Source organism: Pinus tabuliformis, chromosome 2_1, assembly GCF_031772625.1.
Source record: "Pinus tabuliformis cultivar Carrire ecotype Pingquan chromosome 2_1, CPIR1, whole genome shotgun sequence".
NCBI lineage: Eukaryota > Viridiplantae > Streptophyta > Pinopsida > Pinales > Pinaceae > Pinus > Pinus tabuliformis.
In genome coordinates, this window is record NC_142299.1 from 218,272,412 (window position 1) to 218,288,734 (window position 16,323).

General features: G+C 38.7%; 1 protein-coding gene across 1 annotated transcript in view; it reads right to left on the reverse strand.

Moving 5' to 3' along the window:
* Window positions 1-1,101: 1,101 nt before the first annotated feature.
* Window positions 1,102-16,323, reverse strand: part of LOC149199524 (large ribosomal subunit protein bL35c-like) — a 31,104-nt gene continuing 15,882 nt past the window's right edge. The window contains exon 3 of the mRNA XM_089402475.1: window positions 1,102-1,344. Within this exon, the coding sequence (XP_089258601.1) occupies window positions 1,267-1,344 (78 nt within the window). The 3' untranslated portion in view covers window positions 1,102-1,266. The remainder of the gene's footprint in view (window positions 1,345-16,323) is intronic.

A 16,323-nucleotide genomic window follows, 5' to 3' on the forward strand; every position in this document is an offset into this window, starting at 1 on the left:
ATCTCCCAAGGTGCAAACTTTTAGTCAAATTTTGCAATCTAAAAAATTGTTTGCACCTCCAAGGGATTTGATCCCTCTCTACACTAATATACCATCTAAAGCATAGCCATTAAAACACTTCTCTGAATCAAGCACAGCTTTTAGCTCTTCCCTTGAAAAAAAGCGAGTCCAAAATAATTGATATTGAATGTTATTATATTTAAAACAATTTTATCATTTATAAATTGGACAATGAACATTTTAATATTTATATTTTTCCATGTCCAAGTTTTTCATGAATATGAATATTATATACCGAATATCAATTCCATGGACTTTTAAAAAAATAGGCATAAAAGCAACTCCACAGTTCTTTACCATGCTTTATCTATTAATCAATACATTCAACAGTGTGGTAGAAAAAAAGCTAAAAGTAAATAAGTTTTATGGCCAGATGTTGGGAATTTTCTTCAACCATTTTAATATTTCATCTTTAAAATGTCTAGGATTAATATTCTTGTTCAAAATTGCCAATGTGGACTATGGTCTCAAATCCGCAGATTTCATCTTTAGAATGTCTAGGATTGATATTCTTGTTCAAAACTGCCAATGTGGACTATGGTCTCAAATCCGGAGATAATCTAGGGTTAAGATTGAAAAATTTTAATAATCCACACCACCAAGATCTATTAATGATTTGTTTTTTTTAACAGGAAAACCCAATAACTAAGCAAGAGCCGAGATGTCTTGTATTGACCACGAATGGAGTGAAAACTCCGTGGGCTGCCTACTCCTTAAGCCTAATCAATACAGGGTAAAGCATACCTCCGGAGACTTGAACCTGGGTGTACGGGATGGCAAGCCACAATCCCAATCACTCAAAGTAAGAACCATCAGCTAATGATTTGTTTTTTTTTAAATATATATAAATATAGTGGAGGGCACAGCAGGGGGTTAACTTTAAATTAAGACCAACATCGTATATATTTTATATACTTAATAATTTATAGTTTTTTTGTAAAATACCACAACTGTAAAAAGTACCTCTCACCAGAATCATTAAGATGAGACATGCAAGAACAACAAAAATTATCTACTAGAAATACAGTATCTTTGACAATATGTCCAAAAACACCTTGCACTAGATTATAATAATTGCATTCATACAGCACTTGAAGCATGCAAGCTTCAGTTGTGTTCAGATCACATACAACCCTGCTAGAAGAAATCAATAAACGAGAATATAAATTGAGAATTTCTAAAAGACGTGACTCAGAACTACAAAAATTAGAGTGCTTTTCTGTTGACTTTTAAGTATGGCAGGGCCCCGATAACATTGGCGTAGTCGCTTTTGTCCACGTAAGTCTGCAATGATAACAGAACTACGGAATCAGGATTTGAACCGATGTACAAAATGTTCAGAACAGTTTTTCAAATCTTAAACAAATAAACTTTGTTCTCTTTAGATTCTTTAAAACTTAGGGTTTGACCACAGCTGTAAAGAAATATAAGTACTAATGTTATCTCAGGTCTGCCCACAGAAATGTGAAATAAAAAGAAATTGATCACAGAACATGATAATGAGACCAAGGAAACTAATAATATATTAAAAATATTGTCTTTCTCGGAGGTATGCAAGTAGCTTTTTCTTGCATTAGCCTTCCAGTCAGTTTGTTGATGTGAATATCAAACCATACATACATACACAAATATGTATGCATGCCCACAGAAATGTGAAATAAAAAGAAATTGCTCACAGAACATGATAAAGAGACCAAGAAAACTTATAATATACTAAAAATATTGTGTCCTTCTCGGGGATATGGTACCGTATTCTTGCATTAGTCTTCCAGTCAGTTTGTTGATGTGAATATCAAATAACATGATCTAGGAACAAAGATACATACATACACAAATATGTGCTTGCATACATCACACATAACCAATTATTCTAGCTCAGAACCTTGATTAATCTTGCAAATCAATGGAAGTATTTTATCCATTCCTCATCACACATTTCTGAGTTTCACCTTTCCAAATAACATGATCTAGGGACAAACATACATGCAGACACAAATATGTATGCATGCAAGCATCACACACAACTAATTATTCTAGCTTAGAACTTTTCAACTTAATGGAAGTATTTTATCCGTTCCCCATCATGCATTTCTTTGAGTTTTACCTTTCCCTTTTCTCCAGCCATTTTTACCATATAGTCCCTTCGGATTTTTTTACTTCTTGCATTTAATAACCAACTTTGCATATATCCTACCATTGCCCAATTTGATAAAAAATATTTTCCACGATGAAAGGAGGTTCTTGTTCTACTTTAAAGAAGTTCCATTTAATTGCAGAATTTCGAGCTAAATGGGAGGAGCACAGGTGACCAGCAAACAAAAGTTTAGAACACTTCCTAGTAAGAGTCTTGTTAAGCAAATGTTCACTGAATACAAATAAATAACAAATGGGGGCAGAGATGGAGTGGTAGAAAGCACAAGATTAGTATACATCGTAGTAAAAGACTTGTAAACCAAATGCACAGTGGCTTTAATTAATCTCATGCGTTCCTGTCCTCTAATTTTGGGCTTTCATTTGGAAACTCACACTTCGACACCAACAATCAAACACATAATTTAGTTTCTGGAGTTCAAAATAGGAGGGTTTCTAACTATATTTCTCGCAAAAGGTTCAATGATGTCTCTCCTTCGATAAAACTAAGCTACTCACCAGTCTCCTTGGAAGACAGTATGGCCAGATAGATGTCATTGGAACATGATGCACATGGATATGTGTATCTTGCCTTAGCAGGGGTTGCAGGGTCACCCATTGTAAGCAAATAAAATATTTTGCAAGAAACTATAGCATTTATCCCTCAAAATCAATGTTGACCATTTTAGCTTATCCTATTTGCAAGTCTTTTCTTCATTTCTAACATGGACTCACAGAGAACTCCCTTCTCATCAGTGGAAACATTTATCTGCCCCTCGTTTCTATAGTTGATTTTTATTGATATTAAAGCTCTCTTGACATATTTCAAGATTCCATTTGTTCAAACTTCACATGTGTTTCTTCCCATGAGTGGGAAATTAGAAAGTTGGAATATAATTTCTATCAGATATTAGAAAAATTGAAGGGGCCATAAAACCTCCTGATGGTTTATGACGAAAAACAAGTCACATGGACTTCTAGTTATAACACCTTGTAGATGAGTTTTTATAGAGCGGGTATCTTGCCATCAACCTTTCATGGCAGGTTGTATAACAAAGCAAGAAACACCATAGAAACTCATTGAATTGGATGACTAATAGAATCAGCCAGCTCACAGATGCTGCAACTACAAACCCAGGACAACAATAATGCCAAAAACTACTTTGAGCATTAGCATATTTTGGCCTAGCACAGCAACAAAAGCAGCACATATTGTGTCAATAATACCTCAATATTGAGACATTGTTAGAAGATCTAGCTCTTAAAAAATGTTCTTGTAGAAATACAACAGTAAGTGTTTATAAAAAGAAGATTAATCTCATATAATTGTGTGTGCCTTCACAAAACATATTTTGCACATGAGCTATTTTATTTGTAAATCATTAAACTCATATTTGAGTCATTAATGACTCATCACTAAGTTGAGAGTCACTAATTACTCATATCACCCACTCATCACTTAATTGAAAGTAGTTAGTTACACTCATGACACTTAATTGAGAGTAGTTAGTTACACCCACAAATGACTCACTACCAAGTGGAGAGTTGTGTTGATTATTGTAGCTTAGGTAGGCACTTTTGCATAGCCCTTAGTGCTAGCCATGCAGAAGTCACCCAAAGTCTCCTAAGACACTTGCTCAAGTATTGAGTATTGTAACTTAGCCTAACTTAGGAAAAGCACTATAAAAAAAATTTAATCTGCACATCAAAAATCCTACTGCAATCACTGGTTTATCATCTCCTACTTGTTTTTACATTCAACAAGTTATTTAATTATTTAAACACTACTGTAGACTACACTGACATACAAATCATAAACTGAAATAGATATGAGACAAACACACAAGGGACACTATTATTTTTGGACAAACATCCCCGGAAAAACCCAATGTGGGAAAATTGGTGCAGCAGCTCTAAGGGTTTTCTATTATTAAGCAGTAGTTCTAAATACAACTCTGGATGCCCTCTCGGCTATCCAGTTACAGAGATAAAATATATTGGCAGAAACCTAAGTGAGATTACCTCACTTCACCCGACAAAATCCCTCCGATCCGGCAACTGGACTGACTATCCCCAGCTACAACTGCGCTGCCCCTTCGCAGTAGCTGCGTGGGCCTGTGTGGAGCACTCTGAGACTCTGCATCAGCTCTACACTGCCTCCTCTGCCTCCTAGAGCTCTGACGTCAGCCTTCTCGGCTAATCCTACTGCTCCCCGGCTGAATTCGGACTTCTGCAGGAGGGCAACTCTTCCCTTTGCGCTGGCACTGCGTCAAGCAATGTGTGGGCCCTCCTGGCCCAGCGTCAACCTCCCTTGGTCTGCACTGCCTCCTCTAGCTTATCTCTACCTCTCTCCGTTGTGTATTCGAGGTCCCAGAGAAGATCCTCCAACCTCAACTATCCCTGCCCCTCTGCCACAACTTAGATCACCTGTTCAATTTTCTCAGCAAACCTCACTCCAGAAAAATCAAACTGACTGATCAATATGGTGTATCTCCAACTGACCCTCAAGCCTCCTCTTATACTTTTCCTGTTGATGAATCAACGGCCGAGATTAAGTCCCTAATCAATGGCTAAGATTAAAACAAACTTCATCCTCGTCTCTTAGAAGCTTCTCACCCATATTTTATTAATACCCATTAATATTTTTATTTTCTTAAGTTTAGACTTAAGAACCCCATTAAAAATATTAATTATTTTAATAACTCACAATCCGAGTGCAATTTCTCCAAACGATTTATGGGTCTTGGAGATCTTATGTATTCTAGCCCCTCCACAAAATTTTGGAGCTAGAGCACATCCGATGCTACCCAAAATCAACACTCCCTCTTAGCGAGGAATGTGCTCTAGTAATACTTTTCAACAGAAACATCACATTGATCTACTGCATTGGTCCTTTGTGTTGTTGTTGCTTGACCAGCTGCCCTTCATCCACTACACTGCTGCATCTTGTACTGTTGCCCATGACACTGCCACTGTCACTGCTACATCTGTACTACAACTCCCTCTCAAACGCTGCATCACACTGCCCATAGCACTGCCACTGCTAATTGTTGTACTGCAACTCAGTTGCTGAGAAGTAAGCAACTGAAACTTCACCCAAAAACTGACACACTAGTCAGTCTGGATACCCCGTGATGCTGAAGCTACTTCTGCAGCCAATCTGTGCTGACCCTCTGCTGCTACAATCTTCTTTGTGCCTCTCGCACTACTGCAACCTCCACTGCGCTACTTTAGACTTTGGCACTCTAGCTCTGCCACTGTTCCTCCATCACATCTCGCACCAACTGACACCCGTCATTCTGCTACTATCGTTAAGGGCTCCCGTAGCCGTATGTGATCCAAGAGTCTGGGCACCTCAAGGATCATGCCCCCCATGTAATCCTCTCGACTACAGCTCCATGTCGCCCCACCTCTTCTCCAGAGGCGCATGAGCACTCATGGCACAATCATCATCCTCACCTTCCCTGTCAGCTTTCGCTGAAGCATCCTTCGAGTCAGAAGCCTCTTCCTTGCCCTTTTTCCGAGGGCACTGAGTGGCGAAGTGTCCTAGTTCCCCACACTTGAAGCCTCTGACCTTGGATATATCCTTTTTCTTTCACTTCTGCTGCCCTTGTTGTCCCGATGATGCGAGACCTGCATCTTCCTCCTCCTCCTTCTTGACCTGGGCTCCTCTGTTGCTACTCCCTGCCTTGGTCAACCTCTTGATCTCTTCCTATCGAAGAGTTGCCCACATCTCCTCCCAACTGAGGAGAGAAGCTCTGCCCAAAATACTTTGGACAAATGTCTCCCAGCCTTCGGTGACTGCATTCAGGGCAGTCCTGACCATGAACTTAGGATTTGGTGTAGACCCCACGGAAGTCAACTGGTCTCGAATCCCTTGCAACTTGAGGAGGAAGGGATCGATCTCTTCTCCCTTCTGCATCTGGTACTATCTCAGCTAATTCTCCAATAGCATCTTCCGTTGAACGGAAGTCCCCTCGTACAAGGTGGTCAAAGCCTCCCACATCTCCCTTGTTGTTTCCTTCTCAGCAATGTGTGGGACCACATGATCTTCGACCCGTCTAGAATCATGCACTTGGCCTTCGCCTAGGCCTCCTCGTAGTTCTTCAGTGGATCAATGTCGACCGGAACAGCAACTACCTTCAAGGCATAATCCTTGATGTGATTCTTGTCTAAGACTGCCAGGATCCTGGCCTTCCAGATGACAAAATTGGATGCTCCATCCAATCTATCCTGATCCCTCAGTCCATTGACTGCCATCTCTGCTCAAAAAAAATATAGGACGGGTTCTCTTCTCCCTCTCCTGCTGTTAATCCAGCAAGACTCGGATCTGGATTTCTTTGGCGTTAGAAATCCTCTAAGGAACAAGCTCCTCTAGACTCCCTCTGAGTCCTGATTTCCTTCACGAAAATCCTCTCGCCAAATGTCGAATCACTCCTCTCCAATCCTCCTTTGTTGCTGCAACCCGGATCTAGATTTCTTTCGCTAGAAATTTGTCAAGGTAGTAACTCCCTCTGCCTCGGCTTTGTCTCCACAGACAGCGTTCTGCACCAACAACAACAACGTCCCACCAGCTCCTCAGATCGAATCTACTCTGCTCATCCAGCCCCGGCAACTAACTGATTTGAGCCTCTCAAGCTCTGCGCTAGCCCAGAGAGCTGACGCAATCACTGTCTGAGCTCCTCTCAGGTATTGCGTCACCCTCTACAAGCTCGAAATGCTGACGCAGGCACTGTGTGAGGCTCTGCGTTACTTCTCTGGCTCTGCATCACTCCTGCAGTTGCTCCTCTGCCTCTGAAACAGCGCTGTCACTCGGGACAATTGCTTCTTTGCAACAAATTTACTGGATCTCCCAGCTGATGTCTTCAGTGTCCTATGATCTGCAATGCTCCGATACCATGTGAAAATTTCTAAATCTACACATCAGAAATCGTACTGCAATCATTGGTTTATCATCTCCTACTTGTTTTTACATTCAACAAGTTATTTAATTATTTAAACACTGATGAAAAACATTACTGCAGACTACACTGACATACAGATCATAAACTGAAATAGATATGAGACAAACACACAAGGGACACTGTTATTTTTGGACAAACGTCCCCGGAAAACCCAATAAGGGAAAACCGGTGCAGCAGCGCAGAGGGTTTCTTATTATTAAGCAGTAGTTCTGAATACAATGTTGGATGCCCTCTCGGCTATCCAATTACAGAGAGAAAATATATTGGCAGAAACCTAAGTGAGTTTACCTCACTTCACCCGGCAAAATCCCTCCAATCCAGCAACTGGACTGACTATCCCTAGCTACAATTGTGTTGCCCCTTTGCAATAGTTGTGTGGACCTGCGTGGAGCACTCTAAGACTCTGCATCAGCCTCCACACTACCTCCTCTGCCTCCTGGAGCTCTGACGTCAGCCTTCTCGGCTGATCCTGCTGCTCCCGGGCTGAATTTGGACTTCTGCAGGAGGGCAGCTCTTCCCTCTGCATCAAGCAATGCGTGGGCCCTCCTGGCATAGCGTTAGCCTCCCTTCGTATGTGCTGCCTCCTCTGGCTTATCTCTGCCTCTCTCTGTTGTGTATTCGAGGTCCTAGAGAAGATCCTCCAACCTCAACTATCCCTGCCCCTCTGCTGCAACTCAGATCACCTATTTGATTTTCTCAGCAAACCTCGCCCCAGAAAAATCGAACTGACTGATCAATATGGTGTATCTCCAACTGACCGTCAAGCCTCCTCTTATACTTTTCATGTTGATGAATCAATGGCCAAGATTAAGTCCCTAATCAATGGCTAAGATTAAAACTGACTTGATCCTCGTCTCTTAAAAGCTTCTCACCCATATTTTTATTAATACCCATTAATATTTTTATTTCCCTAAGTTTAGACTTAGGAACCCCATTAAAAATAATAATTATTTTAATAACTCACAATCCGGGCAGAATTTGTCCAAAAGATTTTTGGGTCTTGGAGATCTTATGTATTCTAGCCCCTCCACAAAATTTCGGAGCTAGAGGACATCCGATGCTACACAAAATCAACAAGCACATGATATATTATGTTGGCCATTGAGCTAAAGTAACTTAGGAAAAGTGAAGTATTTACTTTGGTGATCATGTTTTAATCTCAACCGTTGATCTCAAGCAAGACGAGATCTAATCTTGGCCATCCATCACTTTGGAGATTAGGGTTAGGGATTTAGCTCAAAAAAAAGTTATAAAAGTGAGGCTAAGGAGAGCAGAAGAAAACACAATACAGCAGCACGAGCTATTGAGAAAGAGATTTTCTCAAACGAGGAGTGAGATACTCAAGTGTGTCGAGTCCGAGGAAGATGTAGGGCTACAGCATTAGAGATCTAGATCAACCAAGCAGATCAAGGACAGATCTAGGGCTTGGTCGGTTGGATTAGATCCGAGGTATATTGGCAATGTATTTTCCTTAGTAGGGCCATTATAATAGGACAAGAGCCCAAGTAGGTTCAAATTATTAAGTTAATGAAGAACAGTTGATTGGGCAGAATCTGTATTGAGATTGGTTAATATTCTTGCTTCCACTAAATAATTGTGTTAAGAACCTAGTTATGCTTTTATTTAGTAGATCTATAGTAATTTGCTAGGAACTAATTTCCAGGTGCTAGGTTTGGGATTTAACAAGTTGTTAGTTAGGAGTTGTAGAAAAAGGGTTGGTAGGAGTGCAAGGGTCATTCTTTGCCTTGATGATCAAAGAGTGTTTAAATTGGCCCAGGGATTGGGTAGATCAACAAACAATCACGCTGAATATTTGGCTCTCTGGGGAGGATCAAAATTAGCAATTATCAAATTTATAAGGAGATTGTTGGTTTCTGGAGACTCATTTAATCGTAATAAAACAAGTCAACAACCTAAAGGCAGGGGGAGATGCCAATGCCACAATACTCCAAAGGATTTCTTTGCAGTTGAAGAAATTTGAAGTGATAGAGCTATATCATGTATACAAGCATTTGAATTCAAAAGCAGACAAGCTAGCTAATAAGGGAACAATTTTGGATCAAGGCATAATGGAGCTAGATTATTCACAAATCATATTTTCCCCTCTTCCATGAGGAGTCCAAAATGGTTTATGGTTGCCAAAGATGGTCATTCCAGCCATCAAAAATGTGAAACAAGCCACCAGGAAGTGATTGGGGGGGCCGAAGAATCCAACACATCCTATATTAGAATTTTGACCAGTGCTTTGTTTAATGTAACAACCCATAATTAAATATGCAATTAATTACATCAATTTATGTCATTAATAATCAACACACAACTATTCAACTAATTAACATAGAATTTCGAAAAACATGAGCAGAGGCAACTTATTTGTAGCAATGATATTCGTTACTTGTGATTTCAGAGTTCAATGTTTTGAATCTCACTAACCGCAACAAAGTTTTGGGGACGACTCTCCACCCAAATATAGGCTCAACTACACATAATCTTTCTACAATTGGCCACCCGCGAGCCCTCAATCGACGTACTACTGCCAATGTTTCATTTTCCTCTCAAAACTCTTCTCCAGAAGAATGACTAATCTCATTCCCCTCTTCGTCCATTAAATAGAACCAATTGTTCCAAAAATGGAAGGGAATTGGAAAGGGATCCACATGCACACAACCATGTGTCAACATGCAACTTTTAGTTCTTTGATTTAAGTTATACTTAATTCAATATTTCTTTTAATTTAACTCTTTCTTATTTTATTCCTTTTTACTTTTTGTTAACTTTACTTATTTTTACTGTTTATATAGTTTACTCTTATATATATTTATTTAAAACTCCAGTTTATTGTTTACTATTATTATATTGTCTTTATTATTTATTTAATAATATTATATTTTCTTTATTATTTATCATTTATTGACTTATATATTAATATTATTTTATTTATTTATTTATTTATTTATTTATTATTATTATTATTATTATTATGGAGCATTACATACTCCCCCTCTTTAAGGAACTTCGTCTCGAAGTTAAGTTGAACCATTTAACTTTTTATTTTATTTTATTTTATTTTAGTTATTTATTACTTCATGCTTGCCCTACACCCTCTGTTGAACTAGTATAACCAGCAGGCATCGAAAGTTTACACATCACCAGGGAAATCCCAAGGAATCTTTATCCCTTTTCCCAACTTTTGAAACCAGGCGTAAAGCCTCATCGGTCTATACGATAGCCCAAGGCTCATGCCCAGGCTCAAACCTCCTCTACCCCAAGGCAAGCACCCAGCTCAGTACTCCATGCAGTGGTACTACAGGCATCTCGAAAGGCTAGCCCACTCCCTCCACACTCACTAAGGTTTACAACCCCAAGAATCGAAGTTCTTTGGACTTCGGCATGCCAATCCAATATCAAGCACTCAGCCTCCTCAAGATGGTCTCATAGCCCCTTAATAAGGTTAGTCTGCATTATTAATTCGTTTTGGAGTTGTCTCTGGTCATCTTATAAATAAAAATGTTTATTAAAATCAATAATTCATATATAATTATTTAATATTATTAATAAATAATTTAATATCATTAATAAATAATTTTTTATCTGGTCATTATAATAAACAATATATATATAATAATTTAATATTATTAATAAATTATTCTATTTTTATTAATCTATTTAGTTATTTATGAAATAGAAATAGGGTTAGTTTGTATTATTAATATGATTTTGATTCGACAAGTTATAAATAAAAAATAGTTAATATAATCAATAGTACATATATAATAATTTAATACTATTAATAAATAAGTTCTTATTTGATATTATAATAATTAATATGTTTAGAATAATTTTAATATTATTAGTAAATAATTAAATATTTATATAAACAATTAACAGCTAGTTTTTAATTGGAATTTAAAATATAAAAAAATAAATAAAATAAAAAGAATATATATAGATATATATATAATAACTAATTTCCTAATGGCTAATTCTGGACTCAGATGCTTCCTTGCTATTTATTCATTAGGATCTATAGATTTTTTCATCTTTGTCCTGAGGATGAACTACATTAGCTGGTTCGAAATGTGACCAAATAACACTGATGTGATTAATCCGAAAGACATGCTTACTAAATTTCCAATTATCTTTAGTAGTAATCACATTCAATTATACACATTGACAGTAAATGCAGATAGAACATAAAAACATATGCAGAAGACAAGCCAAGACGAGGACACAAGATCTGGTGGATGCCAGGGACAAACCCCAATGTGGGGAAACCCTTTGATCAACATCTTCTTATTATTCTTCAATAGTTTAGCACAGAGAGAGAGAATACAAATATCAGAAATACATGCACAAAAAAAATTTGCTTAATCAACAGTAAATGCAGCTCTAACGAAAAAGTCAATGGTGGTCAAAGCTACAACAAAACATCCTCCAATCATCTCAGTCAATAGCAGAAGAATGCGGCCTCCAAAGAGGGTCAAAGTCAACCCAAAACAAGCTCGGTCAACCCAGTCAAAGTTTGTTGTAATTTTGCAGTCAAACTAGAAAGTCAACACAATAGTCAACTCAGTCAAACAGTCCCCAATCACCTTGAAATTCATGCCAAAGAATGCATCCTGCAGAAATCGAAATTTTGCCCCCAAAACAGAAGTCAACGCTAGTCAAATATTGTTGGTCAACGCATGCCCTAGTCCTGAAATTTTCGGCCTTCAAAACCAGTCCAGAAATCTGCCTTCCTTCCACACGTGCGAAGAAGAGAGCCTCCAAGTTGTACGAACCAATCAAGAGAGGAGAGAGAAGATGATGTGATGAGATGAGTGATGTCCAAATGAGAGAAGGGTCACTCCTATTTATACAATTTGTTGAGGGTGAGGAGACACATCCATTGGGCTTCATGAGCCTACATTTGACTGAGGTCGACTTGTTGAAGAATTAAGGGCAATTAGGTGTAGTGTGATTCTTCTTTACCTTATAACAATTTGTGGAGTCTTTTTGCTTTTCTTGTTAGCTTAATCTTCTTCTTCTTATTATTAATGCATGTGTGTGTACTTCATCAATATGCTACCAAAAACATAAGAACGAGAACACAAGATGTTGGCTCTCTGCCAGGGCAAAAACCTCTCTTCTCTTGAGAGGAAAACCCTTTGGTAAATTTCTCTTATTGAAGCTTTTTGTTGATCAATGCCAAACCCTACACCCTTGACTAGAATGTCCTCCAAGCACAAGTCAAGTTCTTCCTCCTTTCTACACTTTGTTCCCAGGCACTTCCTCCTTTCTGCACTTTGTTCCCCAGCACTTCCTTCTTTCGGCACTTCGTTTCCCAGCACTTCGTCCTCCTTCCAACTGTTGTTAGATCTTGTTGCACTTGCTCTAGAAGAGATACCTTGGATGAGACTCTTTCCTTATGATGATCCCTTCTTTCTTTTCACCAACCAACAAACTTGTATGACTGTAATGGGAGGGTTGTTATAACAGCAGAGACAACCTCCTTCTCTTCGCACGTGTGACTGTAATAGGCTTTAGGACAGTCCTATTACCTTCGCTCTTCTTCCTTGCTTCTTCGCTTGAGTGGGAGGCTTTATAGGCCTACTTTACTAGCCCAACCAATCAGATATGTGTGACTGTGGTAGAGGGCTGCTATGACAACAGAGATACCCTCTTTATCTTGGCATGTGTCGCTGCAGCTTTCCGTAGAAACAGTCCTTTTGAGCTCGGTTGTGTACCCTTTTCTTCGCTACACTTGGAGACCCTTTCTTCTTCCTTCATTCACCCTTTTCTTGCCTCCTTACTTTGTTGATTTCAAAGATATGAGTGCGTTCTATTTAGAGGAGTGGACAGCCTCTATATATAGAGGATTGTCCCTCCTTTAGGTCGACTTGAGGCCGACTAGATGACTGCAGGCCGACTTGACATATAGCTCGGATTGCTTCTTTGATGGTGTCTTTGCTTTGGAGGAGACTTGACTTTGCTTGGAGGTATATTCTTTGACTCTTATACAAACATATACATGGTACAACATGCCCTTAAGGTCTTCAACATTTTCTTTTGACTATTTGACTCACCTGTACCACTTTAACATGCGCTAGACCTATTTCAATGAGCAAGAAACTCATTGACATATATTATAAAAATAATATTTCTTTTCTTGAATAAATACAAATATCAAAAGTACATTTATGAAGACCGAACCTAATTACATTTCCTTCAACACTCCCTCTTAACTAGGGAGGTATTCATACAACATTACAAGGTGTTTGTCTATGTTTCAATCTTGAAGAATTCACATAAGAGAAACCGGATTGGCAATCCATCTGTTATAGCATCATAGTAACCAACATTGTTTCCACAGAAGGCCTTGACTGACAGCTCTATCTCTAAATAGATCAGAGTACAATGTTGGCGATACCAATGACTTATAGACACCTTAGTCATTGTCCCTCAAGGTACATACCCACCTGGGTGTTCACTAAGTATGACCTTCTAGGACTATTCTTGTCTTGGGTTCCCAGCCCTCAAAGAATATCGGTCCTCTTGCCTACTCTTGTCTTGGATGCCCTACACATCCTCAAAGAGTATCGGATGCCAGATGATTACCCAATCCTCCCATTCTTTCTTCCCAAGAGAAGACAAGAATGTTGTGTCTATCACTTCCTCTCAATCGAGGAAGGCATGCCCAAGTATCCTTTGACAAGGTACTTGTCCAAGTTCCTTTGTAATTGGGAACTTGTTATAACTCCCTCTTAGCTAGGGACTTGTCCATTCATTAGCAACTTCTTCTTCGTGAGTCCTCCAGCTGCTTGATCTCCTTCTTTCCTTTGATGTCATGAAGTCTTCATTCGAGCTTCTTCCTGGTAGGGCACCATCCATCAATCACTTTCCTTCCTTCTTTGTCATGCCATTGCTTCCTTCGTGGAAAGTGGCCTTCTTGTCATTTCTATTGTCATCTAGTTATTCCTTGTCATCTTGTCTATGCTTCGGACTACTCTTCACATGGATGCTTCTTTGTACTTGCTTGTTACCATGCTTTGATCTAGTAGCCCTTCATGACTTCATCCTGATATTGCTTGAACATTAAATGGTGCTTTTATTGGATGGCTTCTTCATCATGACATCTTCGTAGAGTAGAATCAGTTATCTGCACCTTTCATATCTCCAAGGCCTTCATAGGTGTCAAGGTTCCTTTGATCTTTTTCTTCCTTTGTCAGATTTCTCATGCCTTCTTTCAGGAGATGTCTTCAAAGTATCTTTGTCAAATAGAGAGATTCTTTATGATCATGGTGTTCTTCACATGCTTGATCTCTTTCTTCATTGCTTCATGGATAGATTGGTCAACCACTTACTACTCCTTGTGGGAGCACTTCTTCATCTTGGACTAGTCAACATTTCTTCTTGCTTCTTAGTCAGCAATCTTATACTCCTTATGTGAGTATTTTCCTTTTGTTGACCTTCATTGCATTGTAGCACATGCCTTCGAGCATGTTATTGGTGAAAGAGATTCTTTCATACTTGATCATGTCATAGAACTATTCCCGTGACTCAAGAATATACATAGAATAACATGACTAGACTTTGATGCATACATACCTCACCTTGATTCTCCCTTGATCATCTTAGCTTCATTTGGTTGTCCTTGGTGTGGCCCTTCTTGCTTCATCTTAGCTTGCCTACATATCATCCTTTTCTTGAATCCCATGAATGGGACTCCCAATGAGACACCTACTTTTGTTTATGAATCTTCTTTTGAAGATTCCATCATATGATCTTGAAGACCCTTACCCTGCAGATGTTTCTTTCCTTTTGATGATGGAGGTCTTCTACGATTCTTAATCATGATCAATTTTCTTTCATTGTGGATGAGGTCCTATACTAGGTATGCTCCTTCTACATGAATATCTTGAGCTATATCTACCATGCTCCTATATTCTAGAAAATATTTCTAACCATGCATTTTGTTCTCATTTATAAATGCTCCTTCTACATGAGTATTTGAACTCTATGTACACCATGTTTTTAGATTCTAGAAGATGTTTCTAGCCATGCAATTTTATTCTATTCCTACATGCTCCTATACTACTCAAAACTTTGAAAGAAGACTTTAAGTAAAGAAGTAGACATAGTCATAGTAGAGATCCAGAGGATCTTCCTTCTTTTTCTTCTTGTCTTCTTCTTTCATTTCTTGAGTCACATGAGCTTCTTCCCTTTTTCTTTTGTTGTTGTTGTCCTTCTTCAGTTTAGGACAATTCCTTTTGTAGTTTCCATATTCTTGGCATCCATAGCATTGGATTTTGGACATATCTTTGTTGTTTGTTCTTCATGGACCAAATTTGCCAAATTTTCCCTTTCTCTTGGCCATGGTAGCAAATGCTTGCTCCTTTGATCCCACATCCTCTTTTGCTTTGAGTCTTGTTTCCTCTATCTTGCATAGAGACCACATTTCACTTAGTGGGGTAGCTTCCTTCTTGGCATATATGCTTGATGTGAAGTTGCCCCAATCCTCAGGTAGAGCATTGAGTACTACAGTTGTCATTTCTCTGTCAGACATGACTTCCCCTAGCTCTTGAAGTTGATCCCTCATCTCAGAGATCTTCATGAAGTAGGGAGCTATTCCTTCCTTTGATATCTTCATCTTGTACAATTCATTTCGTAGAGATATCACTTCTCCAACTATGGTTACCGAGAATAGCTCTACTAGTTTGTCATAGATTTCTTTTGATGTTTCAAGTTTGGAGACATAAGGAATGAGAGAGTCCTTGATGGATTCTATTAAAATCCTTTGAGCTCTTGTCTCATCCTTATTGTACTTGGCTAAGGCTTGAGTTTGTTCCTTAGCAGGAATAGTGATATTCCCTTTGATGTGTTCTAGAAGTTCATTCTCCTTGAGAAGTAAATCAATCCTCTTCTTCCATGCAAGAAAGTTATTGGTACCTACCAATTTGTTGCTTTCCTTGCAAAAAGACATTGATGTATATTCAGAAGGGGACATATACTTACTTGATAGATTTTGAGATGTAGTAGACTTGATTTCTCCTTGAAGACTTGATGGCTTGCCTTTCTTAGATCTTGATGTTCTTCAAGGTGCTTTCTCCAAGTGGACTTGCTTGATGATGAGATTTGCTTGATGACTTGTAGCTTGATGTAGGTCCTTCTTTGATTTGCTCTTCTTGCA